Source organism: Ailuropoda melanoleuca, chromosome 7 (genome assembly GCF_002007445.2).
Source record: "Ailuropoda melanoleuca isolate Jingjing chromosome 7, ASM200744v2, whole genome shotgun sequence".
NCBI lineage: Eukaryota > Metazoa > Chordata > Mammalia > Carnivora > Ursidae > Ailuropoda > Ailuropoda melanoleuca.
In genome coordinates this window covers 102,708,641-102,727,469 of record NC_048224.1, presented here as the reverse complement: position 1 = coordinate 102,727,469, position 18,829 = coordinate 102,708,641, and the positions used below count along the sequence as shown (strand labels likewise).

Here is an 18,829-nt window from a genome sequence, read left to right as displayed (position 1 = left end):
ATCTATGGAACATAAGAACTAGGGAGATCAGTAGAAGAAAGGGATAAAGAAAGGGGGGTAATCAAAAGGGGGAATGAAGCATGAGAGACTATGGACTCTGAGAAACAAACTGAGGGCTTCAGAGGGGAGGGGGGTGGGGGAATGGGATAAGCTGGTGATGGGTAGTGGAGGGCACGTATTGCATGGTGCACTGGGTGTTATATGCAACTAATGAATCATTGAACTTTACATCAAAAACCAGGAATGTACTGTATGGTGACTAGCATAATATAATAAAAAATATTATTATAAAAAAAACAACAAAACAAAACAAAAAAAGAACTGATAAAATCAAATAACAAATTATCCTTATTGCACCCAAAACTGGTATTTACATCGTTCATTACCTATTAAATAAATAATAGACTACCTATGAAAAGATTCATTAAAGGATCTCAAAACGTATGAAATTAACAATATCCAAAACATTATTAATTTACCAAGTAGGGCTGTACTTACTGAATTTTTATAAGCATTTTTTGGTAGTGGTTTGGATGTGGCTCTGATGACCTCCTGTTATGGAGATTCCTAAGTTGATACAAAAGATCCACCCTCACTGAAACGGGCAATACTTCCTTGATACATATCACACCATTGTAATTACAACCGGCTCATGGTAGACATTCCCTCCTTTATATTAATGGTGTCTCTTCATTATGTTTTCGAGACATGTTGGTTTTTACCATATTTCTGCATGTATTCGAACTGCACAGTGGTTCCAACTATGCCAGTCTTGTCAAAAAACGTTATAGAACCATAACTATCAGTTCTCCCTCAGGAAGTTTCATGAGTAGAAACTACTTGCTATGTCCTTGCAATTATTTATAAAGATCATTAGAACAAAAAACTTCAAATTTAAAGGGTAATTTAATAAAATAATAAATAGGAATATTAATGTATTTGAGAAGCAATGATAATATGTATTACAAAACAGCAAATAATCCAATTATATGTACTTTTATCTTAAGATGGCATTCCTGGGTTTTGGTAGCAAATTTAATTCCTCACTTGTAATTTTTGAGCAAATATTTCAATGATTGTATCCTCAGCAAATATTAAACAGGTGGTAATATGAGATGACCAGAGATAGTCACTAACACATAAATAGTTCACTGAAGATTTATCATACCTATGAAGAATGAAGTACATAAAAATAATGGAGAGGAAAGTGACGTTACAAAGTTTATTTTTGTCTTCGTGCTCACTACTGAATTTTTAATTTGTTTTAATTTGGAGCCAGTGATTTGTGAGTGTCTCAATATTTGTGAAATAGAGAAATATTAAATGTGTTAACATTTTTATAATGCTTATATGAGTGCAATAATCAATAAATTAATATTTGAAAAGGCTTAGAATAATGCCTGGGATATGGTGAACATCATAAAGTGTTTAATAAATAATATTGCTAAAGAAAACAAAGTTTTCCTCTCAATTTAACTTTAACAACTATTTTTGTTTTAACAGTATTCTGTCCAACCAGTTTTTTAAAAAAGATTCATCTTGACTCCTGTGGGAGAAAAGAACAAAATAATCTAAATGTATAAAATTTGGAAGTTACATTTTTTCTCGTTCCTGTGTGTGTATGTGTAACTTAAATATTAGTGACACTGCAGTTAAATACTAGCCCTGTTTGTATAATAAAATCTGATTTAACAGAAATATTTAAAACTAGCTTCACTTCCATATAAATGTGGACAAAATTAGTAGAAGATTGTTGCCATGGGGATTTAAAGGAGACTATCAAATTGAAAAATTAAAAGAGCCTCTTTTTGAAATGTCCATAAACTCAGGTGTAGGCTTCTTCTTTCACCATTACTTGTAATTAAAATTTTTCTTTTGTCACTTATATGGAAGTGAACTGAGAATATATATCCAAGGTGATCTACAGTAATATAGGCTTTGCATGAAAGGTTACTTATTTTTATGATTGATTTCTTTCGGAAAAAACTCCTGTTTTGGACTTTGATAGGTAATAGAGTTGGGATTCAGGTTCACTTCCTAACTTCATTCAACATCAGATTGGATTTGAGATATTGTGTTTTTCTGCATTTACTTATATCAAATATAATGGAACGTAAATAGAGGAAAATTTGATAAATGACTATGCAAAAGGAATTGTGTGAATGGAAGGGATGAAGTCCTAAGGGAAGTGTGACAGAGACTTTCTTTTTTCTTCTGTGTGTGTGTGTGTGTGTGTGTGTGTGTATGTGTTTTCAATATCAATAGCACACAGCATGATGCCTTAAATACAGTTGACCAAGAACTAAAGCTTCAAGGAAAGGGAAGATCTTAGGATACTAACCACTCTGGTATGGGATTAATTTATCAGGTATCCTTTATTTCAGCCAGTTGAAGAATTTATTCTAGAAACAGTCTGAATCTGGTGTGTCACTGGATATATGCTTGATTATAACCAAATGTGAATTTAATCAGACATATATGAGCGCACTCATAATGCCTCCTGCTGTAATTGGGTTTCATGTGCATACGTTCAGTTTATCTCTCTAGTTTTTACAAAATTAAATTGGGTGCTAACAAATTGGGAAAGGAGCAATATGAGGAAGGATCCCACAACAGAACTGGGCAGAGAAGATGGTCCCTGCTAAAGAATCTTCCCTACCAGCTCTTTGATGGAAGATATTAGAATTTTGCACAAACCTCCTTACAAAGACATGGAAGTCATATATGTTTCTGGTAATAAATAATTCAATGACCAGGGTATTTAAATTTAGTGGTTGTAAAAGTCACAGCTTTAAAAAAAAAAGTTGCCGCTTTGTACACAAAAGTAAGGCAAGGGCTATCCCTCTTATAAAATATCTGCTTTATTTTCCTTTATTTTATTTTACTTTATTGTATTTATTTTGTGGTGGGGAGCAAAGCAAAGTTTATCGAGTGATAGTTATTGAGTAATAGTACAAAGCTCCCGAAGAGGGAGGGAACCCGAGAGGATTGTCCTATCTGTGTTATTTTAAATGGCATCTCCTGGGGAATCTGCTTTCCTTACAATGATTTCTACTTTTCTGAGTTTAGCCATTAATGCTTAGTTATTCAGCTTTCCTTCCATTTCATGAGAAAGCCCAGGACCCTTCTGATACATTTTTAACTCTACCCCTCTAGTTTTGAATTCATTTTCATTAAGTCAGACTGGGTTTGTTGTTGTCATTTGGAATCCAAGGATCCTAAAAATATTTTATAAAAGCTCTTATAAATCTATGGATTTTATATGTATAAGATTAGGCAATATATAATGGCCAAAAGGTTCTATAGCCAACAGGTTCTGTTATTTATGACTGGGATGGTCAGGAAACCCTCACAGAAGAAACTTAAGAAGTGTCTCAAAGTTTAGGATGGTAGTAAAGTATTTGTTTGGTTTTTAGTCTTTTTATATCACTTTAATATTTATTCTCTCAGTTATACTTAACACATGGGCTTGGAATGTCAGGTATTTTTTTCCCACATCTTATCGTTGACAAAATTAAAGTCACTGATGGGATGCATGGTGGAAAAAGAATATATATTATATTCTTAATATGTACTAAGAACTGTGTTAATCTCTCTTAAGTCTTCCAGCAATCCTTTCAATCATAGTTTGATTTGACCCAATTTTTACAAGTAAGAAATCGAGGAAGTGACTTGCCTAGGGTCACATGGAAAGCAGATAGTTCAATTCCAATAAGAACCCCTTGTTTCTGATATGATTCAGATACGTTTTCTCTTTCTTATAGTTTCTAGAAGGAAAATTAGCAGAGGGGAAAAAAAGGGGAGAGAGAGAGAGAGAATGCCCTTGGGAGATGCCTGAGGAGAGATAATAGAGTACAGAAATATATTAACAGAACTGAGGGTTTCAGAGGGGAGGGGGTTGGGGGATGGGGATAGGCCAGTGATGGGTATCAAGGAGGGCAACATATTGCATGGTTCACTGGGTGTTATATGCAAATAATGAATCATGGAACACTACATCAAGAACTAAGGATGTACTGTATGGTGACTAACATAACATAATAAAAGATTATTATTTTTCAAAAAAAGAAATATATTAACAGTCTAGGTGAGGGTGCTGCTGGTTTGGCCAAGCAGAGATTTGTGCAGAAAAGTGGTTAGAGGTGCACCTGAAGTAACACACTGGTGTGAAATTACAGTGAGCAGCAGAAACTCTCTAGGTGTTTCTATTGTTTCCAGTGTTTTCAAACTGAAGTGTGGGGATATGTTCCTAACATGTAAAATTATATATTGTTTTCTTCAAAAACACTGGAAATAATTTGGGCCAGTAGAAAGCAATTCAGGATTGTGAGCAGAAGACAGAGACAGAGTAGTAGACTGTGGAGACGAACTCTTCAAATTCATTCAAACACTTATCAAGTATTGTTACATGCTTATCAAGCCTGTTATATGCTTGAATCTGAGACAACAAAATGAGCAAGACATCCTCCCTGTGTTCAAAGACATTCTATTTTTCAAGGCACATACATTTCCCAGGAATTTACATTCTAGACAAAGAAAAACAGTGGTTATATAATGTGCATATTAGGTATACATAGGTATATATTTGTTTTACTTATGGAATTAGGACTTAGCTCATAGTAAAGATTAAAACCTCTAAGAGTGAATTCTCTTCCAAAAAAGGAGTATTTTCAGAACATTCACCAAGTATTAGTGGTTATTAAAACATCAAAAACATATTTCATTGCTTGGAGAGATTTAGTCTTCAGAGATCATGTATGAGTGGAATAGAGGCCAAGGCCTTGAGAACTTCTTGTGCAATCATTTTGCAGTATTTTTTAGTAAGACAGAAAATAGAAATTACCAGTGTGACATTCCCCCCCCCATTTTCTACTTATCTATAAGAAGGCCAAATGAAAAATTAGCTTTCATTTGACATTTTTAAATATTACTGAGAAGAATCAAGAAGTTAAGGGATATAGAACACTAAAAAAGTAATGTGTATTCTAACTAAAAGAGAAAAATTAAGTCTTCTGCTGTTTCAAAATATATCATTTAAAATTACAGAAATTTTTGAATTATAAATAGTAAAACTATTCATATTTTAAAAACTTTGTTGACCGATCTACATTAGTTAATGCGTTTGAGCACTTCTCCTATCTATAATTACTAATTTTACATGAATAGATTTTTACTTAATTCTGACCACCCAGTATGTGGGATTGAGCATTTTTAAAGTAATCCAAAATTCTGTCTTGGAAACTACAGTATTCAATTTGCTAGTTTATCTTTCTCAAAAGGATACACTAATTACTCAATTTCCTCTAGATACTGAATTCATTATAGCTACAACAAAATAAAACATTTCTTCCTAATTTAAGTTATTAAAGTCTTAGTGAACTTACTGGAAAGAAATCTGGTAGTTTCAAATCTGGGAAAAGTAAAAGTTAACCCTACTACCATACATCCATTAACTCATTAACTTAACAAACACTGATATTTTGTTCACAAGTAGTGTCTTTGCCTGTCTTATTTTTTGCTTATCTAATGTCTGAGGCATTAAAAATACCCGGCTTAGCACTATCATGTAATAAGCAGCAGGACTGGAGGTCAAAGGGCCTAGTGACAGGAATGATGTCGTATCTTTACACCTCAGGTTCTTTATCTGTACAATCAGAAATTTTGAGTAGAATTTCCAAGATTCTTTGGTTATTAATATTCAGTGAGGACCTCTCCAAAATTTTTGAATAGCGTTAAGCCTTACAAAACGAGATTGGCAAATAAGTTTTTAGTTGAGAAACGTAAATATCAAGAATGGCAGAAGTGTTTGATGTGCCTTTGTGGCAGCATCTAAAGTTGTATCAGTTTTGATCATGTTACTTTAAGAATATTTCATTTCATCTTATTTTAGGAATATTAGTTTCAGTGGATTAATTTATATCCACCAATTGCATTTATAGAGATAAATTAAAATCTCATGCTTTTCTTTTGAAGCTAAGTTACTTTTTCCCTGCTGTAGTAGCATAGTAACCCCTTTTTCTCTTCCTAAGTTCCTTATCTCCACTTGGAACTTTTCATTTTTTTCCCCCAGATTACCATGTGGCTTTCTCCCTCACTTGATTCACATCTCTGTTCAGTAGTCCCCCAATGCTGTCTATCCTTTAAAATTATTATCTTTCATAACATCGCAATTTTTTTAACTGTATGCATTTTTGTGACTATGAGAAACAAGCTTTATGAAGCTGTTTTTTTCTTTATAGCAAAGCCATACCCCGATTGCCTGGATTTGCTTTGCTGTCCAGTAAAGTTAGATTTAGTTAAGAATAAATAATATGAGAAAAATATTTCCTCAGTCACAGTAGTTACATATCTGCTCCTCAACAGTCTGACGTAGCTAGTGACTACAATATTGCAGAGTGTAGACATAGAACATTTCCATCAGCCCAGGAATTGTTATGCTCCACACCACAGTGATTGATATACAAAAGATGCACAATAAGTGCACGGTCAAAACGCAAATCTGAAATTTTCGTGTTTTGAATTAAAACCTATCATTTTTTGTTTTGTTTAGATGGAATTATTCCTAGGCAGTGAAAGGTAATATAAAAGTGAAAAGATAAAGCCTATATATCCCAGACCCTTGTTTACCAGTAAAGTCAAAGATTTCCAGGGCAATTCACTCGTTCCTTCTTCTTTTCAAGTGCAATTACAAGTATTTCATTAAAAGAAAAAATAAATTTCTTTGTAGATAAATAACTTGCTAAGATTAGCAGAAAATTAATTTGTTAGGAAAACAGAATTAGTGTTAACAGACATGATCACATAAGGAATTATACCTCTCTTGCCAATTAGAAAATACTTTTAATAAAAACATTTATTTTATGAATAACAGCATTATTGAAATAAAAATCCCCAAACCTTTATCTTTAAAAAACTACATTTGCTTCATATTAGTAGGCTTAATAAAGATTTAGACATAATTAAGAGGATCATAATGGGAGGGCTGAGTATTTATGACAGCAAATAACCTCTTTTATACTAATATTAGTATAAGTTTGGTGATGTAACAAAGTAATGACTAAAGGCAGTAAATTATTATCAACCAAAATTATTACCACAAAAGTAGTAATCTTACACGGATGCATAGAAATTGGTATGATAAATATAACGCACAGATTTTTTTCCAATTCTGTTTAAAATTCAACTTTATTAGCAAATCATAACATATAAACTGGCTTGTTAGTTTTAATTCCAAAAATTTCTTATAAGCTTTTTACGATGAGATTTTACTCTTGAAATTGACTTGTTCATGTGAAGAACATGGGCTTTGAAATTGCTGTATTGTGGATACAGCTGCATTTTCCCTTAGCCTATATCAATAAAATAAAATGGATGTGATTTCTAAATGTTATTATAATTTATAGGCATATACGTGTGATCCCATTATGATGATATATATTTATATATGAGGTCCTATAAAATCTGTGATGCAGCTCAGGAACATTTTTTGATCAGCTGTCCATTAGAAAAACAAAATGTTATAGATTCACCATTTAAAGACATTGGAAGGTCTTCTGCTGGAAACAGAAACTTTATCTTAGAAAACCCATTATCTAATCTTCACAGGTTATAGCAGACCATACTGTGTAAATCAAATCCATCCGTGGACGCTTTGGTGTACATTTCTATACACTGCCTTTCCTCTTTCCCCAGAGGTTCAACAAGATTCAGGGAAAGACAGTTATGATTGTTTTCAGTTACTGAAGAAAGCGGCTTTTATATTTACGGGGAGGATCAGAGAGGCATCGTGCAACCTGGAGAGCTCCCTGGGCTCCAGATTTTAAGTTGTTGGGGTGTGTTTGTTCTTTTGTTTGTCTTTCAGGGCTGCATGGAACAGCATGACCATCATGTTCAGCTTTGATGCCTGTGGGAGGGATAGGTTAGATATAAAACACAGTACAGAGGAGGACAGATGCTTGCTGCATTTGTATTGAAAAGTTTAGAGGAAAAACGTTAAAAGCATTTGGGTCCACCTAAATTGAAACAAACAAACAGACAAATGAACAAACAAAAGTACTTATAAATTGCTGGTCAAACTATCAGTGGTTCCTCTCTTTTAATTATAACATATACTATAGAAAATGGCCTGAATAGTTCAGATATTGCTTTGTAATACCATTTTTTTATGCAGGGTTAAACTCAGCCCAAGCATTTACCATGTCTGAAGCTTAATGTGTGTGTTCATTTTGGGTTGTACCAAACCCATAAGGTAAGAAATAAACATTAGTATATCTAACTATTGTTATACATCAGTTACTGTTATTATCCAGCTGGTCTTTGACCAGATCTTTCCCTTTCCCTTTCTTTTCTTCATCCTACTCTTTTCCCTTTGTGGTAGTTTATTAAAACTTAACTAATTCTATTTAAGATCTTGCTAATAAAAATGCAGACCTCGCATGGACCAGAAACATTTGCATTACCTGGGAGCTTGTTTGAAATGCAGACTCCCCATTCCTACTGAATCAGAATCTGCATTTCAGCAGGATTTCCAGGTAATCTGAATGCATATTAAAGTTTGAGAAGCAAAATTTTAATGTATACATTATATTGCAATAGACATTTCCTAAGCCCATATAAAGTTTTGATTCCTGAAACGAAATTATACTTTTCTATTATATAAAATCATCAAGATAGGAATTTTTAACTTCACTATTACTCAGCATGCTCAAAGGTGAAGTCAACATAAATTATTTTAATAGTATACTTATCTGTCAGGATCTAGATTGTTAACTTAAGTATATGCTTTTAGGATTCAAGAGAGAGTGTGAAGTATAATTCATTCCAACAGCAGATTATTTCATTTCTCTTGGTACCTTAATTATGTTTTTATACACTAGAACAAATTTTAGCTTTTGAAATTATTATTAAAAATATTTCCAACTAGTTAAAGAATACCAATGGTAGAGTGTCCCCATGATACTAAGAAGTTTTTTCAGAAGATTTGAGATCTGTGGTCTCAGTGTCATGTCTTTGAGCCTTAAAAATAGTAGACTAACTATCTGAGCCAATTAAATATTTCAAATGATTGATTTTGGATTATTAACTACAGCTTGTTAGCCTCATGTATAAAGATTTCTTGGCCTATTGATGAAGTAGATTGTTTTAATGTATCCTTATTTCATATATTGCAATCACTTATACCATATGTTACATATTTATGTATTAATATATCTCGCATGGACAGCTATCATCCTGATTCATGACATCACGTCTGTCCTCTCACACCCAAGATATGAACTTTGAACCTATAATCATCCTCTTCTCTTGGTTCTAATTTATTCATTTTATATAGTTTAATTGAGTAATATTTCCTCCTGTCACTTTTAGCTATTTTTTTTTAATTTGAAGTCATCTACACATTCAACTACTTTTAATCTGTGAAAACAATTTGGAAAGGAATACCATTTTAACTTGTTTATCAAAGACCTCATCATTATTTATAAAGCACAATGCACTTAATAAACATTTATTTTAAGCTTAACAAATCATTTACTTCTTTCTGGGCCACAAGTCTTCAACTAGAAATCAGAGATATGTTGGATTCTCAGAGTACAAGATGAAATTGTATAGACGTCTTCAGAATGTCATAAAACTCTTTTTATAAATCTATTCTATGTATTACATAAAGTAATACATAGTTCTATATTTTAAGAAGCTTAATTATAAATAGCTACTAATTATAACACTAGCTAAATATTAATGTATTTTATTTGATTATGTGCAAAGTAAAGTAGACAATTTAATTTTTAAGTTATTATTTTATATTTTTCATTTAGAGTTGGTGATAGATTTTCACTATTTCCCAGTAAACACATAAAATACATAAAATTAGGCAATGAGAGTAGAAATCTGAATGTTAGAAATATTGTTAAAGAAAATATCACATAAATTGTCCTTGGTGGTGGTGATGGTGTTTCCTTACTGTGTGTGTGTAGTTATGGTAAGAAAACTTAACATGAGATCTGCTCTCTTATTGTGCATTTAGTACCAAATACTTTGTGCTGTGTTCTTTTTAAAAAGTGAATTACAAACAATACATTTATTTTAGTTGACAGTCTCTCTAATGGATCAAGAAATTAGTATAACATTCATTCACGGCTCTCAAGGACATTGGTAGGTATTAGATAGAGAAAATGAGTGGACAAGTAATTATCGTAAAAGGTAGTATACGACAATGCCATAAGGGAAGTCTTGATTATGTTACATGGACAGTCTGTAGAAGGAGTTATTGTGGTCAGCTGAGAAGACCAAAAAGAAATGCATTAGGATGAGGTTTGAAAGATGAATCACCCTTTGACGGGTCAGGAAAAGTCACCCTAAATGAATGGAAAATGGTGAAAAACTGTTCTGTTTCTACAATTCACGGTTTTATTTGCCAAGCTAATAAAATTACTTTCTCTGATAACACAAGGCATGAATTTTATAGGGTAGAGTTGTCATTTACAATTTGCGAACACCCTTCACCCTGCCTATGCCTTAGTTTTAAAATCCTGTATCTCCACAAATTCAGAGATCTAAATGGGGATCAAATTAGATTATCACTTGGACAAAGGGCATAATTTGTTCAGAATTAGCATAGAATCCATTGCATGAAAAGGACCTTGTCCTCTTTTTCCATTATATCTTTCAGCTTCACATTTTTTGCACTAAAAGAAGCTTTGTGATTTTTATTTCCAGTTTGTTCCCTGTGTCACATAATAGGATGTTCAAACACGAAACACCTGAAGGAAACTTTATCATACATTTCCACTAATCAGGTGGTTGTGAAGTACTGATTAAAGAAAGAGACACTGTTCTCTTTGTCACTTGCACATGAAACATGGAAAATTTAGCTACCCATGCAAATTACTACATGTTTTAGGAAGTGGCAAATAAAGCACTGGAGCACAAGTTTTCTCACTAACACCAGGCAGTAAAATAAGAAAAGTATCAATGCATCATAGAATGATTTACAAATATATACATGAAAAGATACTGCAGATCTATATCTCATATCTTCATTTTAACCATTTACACAGTGTTGTTATTTTGTATCTTTACTCAAATTATTATTTCAAAATGTAATAATAACCTTTGTGATAACGTTAAAATTAGTCAAACTGCTTAGACTATTTCTCTTTTACCTCAAACATCAGTCGTAATTTTTTTTTTGGCTTTTGAAAAATAAAATATACAATGTATGGGAAATTTTGTAATTAAAAGTGATTGCCTTTATCCTCTGAGGCACCCTGCTATAACAATGTCCCAAAGAGTTAAGAGAAACATAATAAATATAACAACTAAGAAATTTGGAGTGATGTTTGGATAAGAAAGAAAGAAAGAAAGAAAGAAAGAAAGAAAGAAAGAAGAAAGAAAGAGAAAGAAAAAAAGAAACAGGCTATGGATTCAGGGACTTGTAAGGGATCTATTTTCAAAAATATATTTACCTACATGGTCCAAAGTTCCACCTGACATGCTAACTTTGTATTTTTTCCTAAGTAGTTAGAAATTCAGGCTTAGAGTCAGTAGAACTAGATTTCATTCCTGCCAATTGTTTGCCCTCTGGTTTTAGGCAAAATTTTACCCTCCCCCACCCACACTTTCTAAAATGCATTATAGTAAGGTTCAACTAGTACTCAATACATAGTAATTATTTTTATTATCATTGATATTAGCTATAGTAGTAGTAACCATAGTTGTAGTGATCATTCATATCTGTAGATAAATTAATTGAACCCAGTTAATTCCTCTCAACATCTAGCTAAGAAAGCTACACTGAGGAAACAGAGACATTCTTTTTGTTCATTTTACAGTTTCAAGAGACTGAAAGGAGAGTTATTTTAGAATGTAGATCCTTCCTGCCAGGGCACCTACCAAACATTCTAGAGAAGTTGGGGGTAGTCGCAAGGAGCTTGGGATATGAGGAGAACACTTCAGGACAGGAACGACTAAAGTATGAGGGTGCTTCAAATAAATTTTATCTATCTCCTAACTTTTCCAGGAAGGACTAGTAAGCACTTTGAGTTGCTTCAACCAGTGGTTCCTTAGTCAGAATGGTGAAAACTTCCTCTCTCCATGGATTGAGGGATGTTGATGAGTTGAGGAGTAGGCAGAGATCAGTTCATCTAAGGTCTAATCAACAAAGATTGAGATTGTATTCTGAGTGGGAGGAAGAGTGATTAGACATTTTCAGCAGAGGGATAGCTTGATGACACATGACTTAAAAAAAATCATTCCAATTACTATGTGAGAACTGACTTTACTGGGGAAAGAATGAAAACAAAGCTAGAGATAATGGTAGTTTGGACCTGGGTACATACCCAAGGAGGGGTAAAGAATGGTAAGATTTGGAATATTTACTGCACAGATAGTAGAGCTGATATGATACGTTGACAGATTAAATATAGAAGTTCGAGGAAAGAGACGATTTGTGTCTAACCTCTTGATTCCTTGGTTTTTGGCCTGAATGAAAGGGGGAATAGGGAATCCTGGCCTAGCGTAGATTGAGGATGGAAACTAACTAACAAAAAACTAACTGTTTTAGTTAGAAGAAGTTTAAGATGCCTATTTGATATGTAAATATCAATACCAGGGAGGTAGTTTAATTAATTAGTCCTGAGAGGGGAGGGAGGTTTTATCTGGAGCTATATACTGGGAATCCATCATTGTATAGTTTAATGCCCTGGTAGCATGTGGGAGAAGAGATTCAAGGGCAGTGCCCTGAGACATGCCCACATTCAGAAGTGGGACGAGGGGAGCCACCAAAGTACACAGATAATAGGGTGAGGGGCAAATCAAGAACAGTGGTATCCTGGAAATCAAGTACTGAAAGTGTGTCTGGTGAAGAGGGTGATAAACTGGTAAAATTCTGCTAAGGGTGCATGGGTGCATTAAAAGACAGAAGGGACCATCAGAAGAGAGGTGGTGACCTTCAGACGAATGGTTCTAGAACCTGTTTCACTGCAGTTTTTTCATATCTTACATTTTCAGTCACTTCCCTTTGATGATGTTGAAAGAAATAGCTCAGTTACTGTGTCCCTCCATTTCTCCAGGATTAACCCACATTATTCTGATTCTACACCCAGATATAGAGCTGGCATACACTGTTATCCTCACCATTTTTAGGATATTCATGTGTGTTTATATAGCCTCTGTTACACTATTACTTATGAAGATTCAAATGCCATCCCAACTTAATGAGTTAAAAAAATTATCTTAACCTCCAAATGCTTTCCAGTTATTTTCATATTCATTTTATAAACCTTTTTTGAGAATGCTCTGTATCCTTTTTCTACCATTTCCTCTCTATTCTCTCTCTCTCAAACCTCTTGCGATATGAATTTCCTCTACAGCTCTCCTGAAATTGCTCTGCTTAATGACACCAATGATTTCTTAAACACTGAAACCAGTGGCTTTTTATGATTGTTCTCTCTATGCAGCTACTTTAAGTAGGAAGTTGAAAAAAAATTATTTGTACTATTTGCAAGTTTGATTTACCATGACTTAAATTTCAATAATAAATCCCCAGGAACTCCTTTTTGACTTAAGCTTTTCATAGACCCTAGTTTGAAAGCCACTGATCTAGAAAACAAGCATTATGCTAATGTCTTTTACAGAGGACAACACCTAAGGTAAAGGCCAAGCTGATTGTCTTTGGGTTCCTACACATCTCCCATGGTTAAATTTCACATTAATTTGAAATTGATTTTTAGTAATTAAAATCACAGTTATATTAGCCTCTTGACACAAATTTAAAATGAAGAGCTTTAAGTTTATAAACGATAATGCTTATTGCAGTTGATGGTACTAAAAGGTAACAATACAACTCTGTAAACACATTTGGAGTTGCTATCCCTGAACATGAGCCAGCATCATAATCTGCTTATCAGTGAGAAATGTTCAGGGAGTGTGAAATTCAACAAGACAAGCCAAAGAAAATTAATTCAGACTTGCCTTAGAAATGCCAATTGACCTAATCTTCTCAATCTATTAATTCTGAAGGTAGAAGGAGCAATAGATGGAAAAGCCTAGGGGGTAATCATAATGACACAAGACCTAGGAGCAGCTCACAGAGTCAGCTCTGCTCCTGAAGACCAACCAGGGAATTTTGAATAGTTATTTTAAATGTGCATAGGCCATTCAGAGTCTTATAGGTCAAAAGCAAAATCCAAAAATCAATAACAAAAAGTGAATTAGGAAACTTGAAGACATAAATAATGTGATGGGGTTGATTTAATACAAGTGACTCTCAGAGTTGAACGCCTCCTGTAATAATAGCAGTGAGACATGCAGAAACCCAACAGTGAGCTCAATAGTGAGCTTCAGTAGCCGATTCGTAGATAATAAAAGCTTTGAATCATAATACTTATAAAATGGCATAACTGTAAAAAAAAAAAAAAAAAGTTCCTGCAAAGTAGTGCCAGTTACATAGCATGCAGAATGTGGTTGTGAGTTAAAGTTTGTAGGTTTCACGCTCCGTAGCCTGTCCATTCTTTTATTTTCCAACACAAATAATAAAGCAGAAAGCATCTGTAATTAAGAGATGAAACTGATCTTTGAGGAAATGTTACAGATTGTTAAAAAGCATCTCAATGTATCATACTTAAATCAAATATTCATTACCTATTTCGTCTAACCTTCAAGCAATCAAATTTTGTAGGAAGAATTTCAAAGAAATTATATCAATGGGTTGTTTGGAAATTTAGAAGAAATTCTGTTCTAGGTGTCTAACTGGCCATAAATACATGCACTGATAGATATATTTTGGTTTGGAGTTTTCTTGGGTCCCTGAAATATAGACCATGGATTTCTTAGCAAACCATAGTTTTAAGTCTGTATCGTAATCAATATTTGCTTTCCTGTTCTATTTCTCTTTTCGCTTCCCCTTAACCTTGACTTTGAAATAGATTTTAAAAAGATGACAGAGACAGATTCCCAAGAGAAGTAATGAGAGCACATCTAAGAAACTGGGAAGAAACGTTGTAGCCTAGCTTAATTTTTTATCATTTTTCTCCCAAATAACAGCTCTCGGTAAAGAAGATCTATGAAATTGTTGCTTCATAAATGATGACCTCAAAACAACTTCTGGTGTTTTTAGCTTTAATTCTAATAGAGTATGACAGGCATAAAAACTAGATTTAATACCAGTAATTATTATAATTATTATAAATTAAATAAACAGCAGTTAACACTAGAAATCTGTTTTTGCTTAACCTGGTTTATTCGATGTAGTCCCTGTAGTTTTGATTTGACCTATAACCTAGTTACTTTAACGACCCACTTCATGGTCAGCAGTTGTGCACTGCACAGGCTTTGCTGCACCACCTGGGGCTAGATTGCCATGGGTGTATCACAGCCGCTGTCTTAAGCCTCAGCGATCCCCTCACATGGACTACTCATGCTGATGTTTAAACAAAGAAAATAAAATTTCTATATGGACTTTTGTTTCTGACAATTTTGAGCGAGTGCTGGCTGTGACAGTTACTGTGGGCATTAGGCAATAAATAGATGTTCTCTGAACCTCTGTTTTCTTTTCTATAGAATAGGGAGTTTACTACCTCACTCATGGGAGTTAAAGGACACAAACTCAGTACAGGGCCTGGGATGTAGTAATAAGCGGTCCCTTATGTCTTCAGGACTCAACAGTGTTTATTGTGCATTACTGTGTACCACAGCTCTGTTTCACTGGGGATATGGGCATACGTGCACAAGCTTATATTTAAAGTCTCTGTCCTTGTGGACTTCAGAGTAGAACTGGGGAAGTACCCAGAGTAGTACCAGCGGATTTATAACCGAGGGATCTGTTTGTCACTCTACTGGAGCTCAGGAAAGTCCTTCTCTATCATGACATTGTTTTGAGGAATTTAAAAATGAAATTATTTGTATAAATCTTTATTCGCTATCTGGCATAAAATAAGCACGCAGCAAATATTACCTGTCATCAACGTGTTTAAGATGGACCTAACTGGCAAAGACGGAGGAGGGATGGGTGATTCGGGAAGATGCAGCAGCAAGTGCAGAGACCTGCAGTGAATGAGACTGGCACTTGGAGGAGCTGGGGGGAAGAAAAAGTCTACTGCACGTAGTAACGAGGTCAGATTAAAAGGGGTGGAGTATTCAAGGCTAGAGTCATGAAAAGGCCAATGATAAACTAAGTTAAAAAGTGTAGACATTAAATTGTAGTGGAAATTCATGAAAAGTTTTTAATATGAAGAGTTGACATAATCAAATATAGACAAAACAATGATAAGGAACAGTTACTGAATATTAGAATGAATGGTGACTGCATGCCAAATATATCATTTTATCCTCCCAATATTCAATGTCCTTATTTTACAAGTGAAGAGATTGAGACATTAAGAAATAAGTCATTTGCCCAAGATCATACAACTACACTGGTGAAAATGGAATTCTAACCTATTTTAGCCTTGTCTTTAACTGCTATGATACATTTTCTTCCGTCTTAGTGATCTTAACAAGATCTCTTTCCATGTACCGAGAGGTAAGATAGGATTTGGCAGCAGTAAGAATTGAGGAAATACTGTCACGTGGACTAAGAGAGTAGCAGCAAAATAAGAGAAAAGGAAAGGCTTGAGGGAGTCAACAGCATTTGATACCTGAGTGTATATTGTGTTTGAATGAGAAAGAGGATTCAAGGATGAGCTCCAGGCCTGGCTTTGGCATTGGGTAGGTATTGCTTCCATCGAGTGTACTAGGGAAAACATGAAGAGGACTGGCTTTAGGGGTGGAGGTTAAACATTATGGGTTCATTTCTGGACATGCTGAGGTTGGGACATATCCAAGTTGAGAGGTCCAGTGGAGTAAAGTATGTTTCCCTGTCTGAAGGCTGAGATTTGAGGGCCATCAGTAGTAAATGGTAACAAATAGTCGTTGAAGTCATGCTCTACAAGAGGTTGTAAGAAAGAAGAGGACATGGGTGGGGGGGTAGGGAAAACATCAACACAGGAGATAAACACCAATACTTAAGGGTTATACACAGAGACAAGATAGTGGAGCTGTGTTTTCAGACATGGACAGAGGTATGGAGTGGGAGGGGGGAGGGCCAAAGGTCAAGAAAAGGAATGAGGATCAAGGTGCCAAATGCTGCCAAGATACTAAATAAGGTAAGGCCTGGAAAATCAACTGATTGGGTGCAAGAACTCCTGTGAGAAATTTTGGCGTAGTGGTAAATTCCAGATGGCAGTCAGGCGCTTCAGCAGCAAGTGGTGGTGACAAAATGCGGAGTGAATGGAGATAGTTTTTTGTTCAAGAAGTTTGATTCTAAAGGGTGGAGAAAATATAGAAGTTTGGAGCAGTGACATGTGGCAGAAGATTTTATTTAAAGACAGAAAGTGTTAATTATTTAATAACAATAAATGAGAGATACTCTCAATTTTAATTTAAAAAAGCAGACCTAGGTTTTGAAAGTAGTTTCAATATCTGAAACTTTTATGACTTATAAGTAATAAATCATAATAATTCAAAGGAATAATAAAATAATACAGCAATAATAAAGGCACTTAATCAAATGCATACTATTTACTAGACACAATATTTCATATTAACAATAGGCTAATTCTTATACCAGCCTATTAAGAATGTGTGACTCTTGCTCCCATTTTTAGAAATGGAAACATTATAGCTACGAGAAATTACAGTTAGTAGCTCAAAAACTGCACAGTCTTTCAATAGCAAATTGGTATAGGGTATTTTTCTTTAATTTTTTTTGTAATAGGATCATAGGAATAAGTTCTTACGAGGGTAGAAAAAAGTATCACAGGCTCTTAAAAAAGGGAATGCCTATGTCAGTACAAAAAAAAAGTCCCACGAATGAACCAGGTATGTAGTAAAAGAGATAAAACTAGATAAAGGATAAAAATAATCTATCCTTTCTTAATGTATTATATATATATTCATATGTAAAATATCATATATTCATATACATATATATATATACTCAATGTTATATATATACATATATATATATATATATATATATAGGAATAAGTGAAGCGGGGTAGCACCGTCAGTTGAAGCTTCTCTGAATATGTTTTCAGTCCTAATAGAGACTTTTATTTTTGCTTTTTGTTTTTATTTCTGGAAACCATTCAGGAGACACTTTAACAATAGTGCTTTGATAGTAGAGTGATTTTAGTCAAAAACTTTAACATTGAAGGGAAAGTGCCTTTTAGTTGAAGAGAAAATAAATGAAGAGAGTGGGGCCAGATGCATGTGCAAAGATCTAGGCAGATCAGCTGGTTAAGCATGGGGGACTGAACCTGAAAAGATTTACGGGACCCTGAGCAATTTGCTTTAGGCTGGTAATAATTGCAACGCCGCTTCCTCCCAACTTCCCTTATTCACTTTCTCTGCATCGCCGCTCTTTTTTAGTTCATCCATCTTAATGAAATATCCATCTTCTGTCTTTCTTTCCTGCTTTACATTTTAGACCTTATAGGGGATTGAAAGTCGTTTTCTCAGCTAGACCCACTCACTAGCCAGAGGCCAACTTTGCTTCCAAGTAAGACTCCATGCAATTTCCCCCATTAGGCATTTGTTTCATTGTCTACATGAGAGCAATAAAACTTATCAGCTAGCTCAATCAAACATATCAGCTGGAAACGTCTTCTCGCTGTAAATGAACAGATCAGTTTGAAAAATTAAAAAAAAGTTTCCCTGGATTTTGTTGTTAGAACAGTGTGGATCTGTTGTTTGAATATTAGACGTGGTTTCTTTGTCTACATATTTGTGCATTCCTAAAATCTGGTGCTGGTATTTTAAAGTACTATCATAATTTGCTTTATAATTTGTT

At 34.2% G+C, this 18,829-nt stretch overlaps 1 protein-coding gene across 4 annotated transcripts in view; it reads left to right on the top strand.

Annotated features, from left to right (window-relative positions):
* The window catches only part of PCDH9 (protocadherin 9), an 892,769-nt gene that overhangs the window by 34,937 nt on the left and 839,003 nt on the right, over nucleotides 1-18,829 (top strand). Inside the window, exon 3 of one of the 4 annotated variants that reach the window (XM_034665280.1) lies at nucleotides 8,171-8,197. The exons of the other annotated variants lie outside the window; for them this stretch is intronic. Coding sequence (XP_034521171.1) covers nucleotides 8,171-8,176 — 6 coding nt within the window. The 3' untranslated portion in view covers nucleotides 8,177-8,197. Of the gene's footprint in view, nucleotides 1-8,170; nucleotides 8,198-18,829 lie in introns of those variants that run through there. 4 annotated transcript variants of the gene reach the window in all.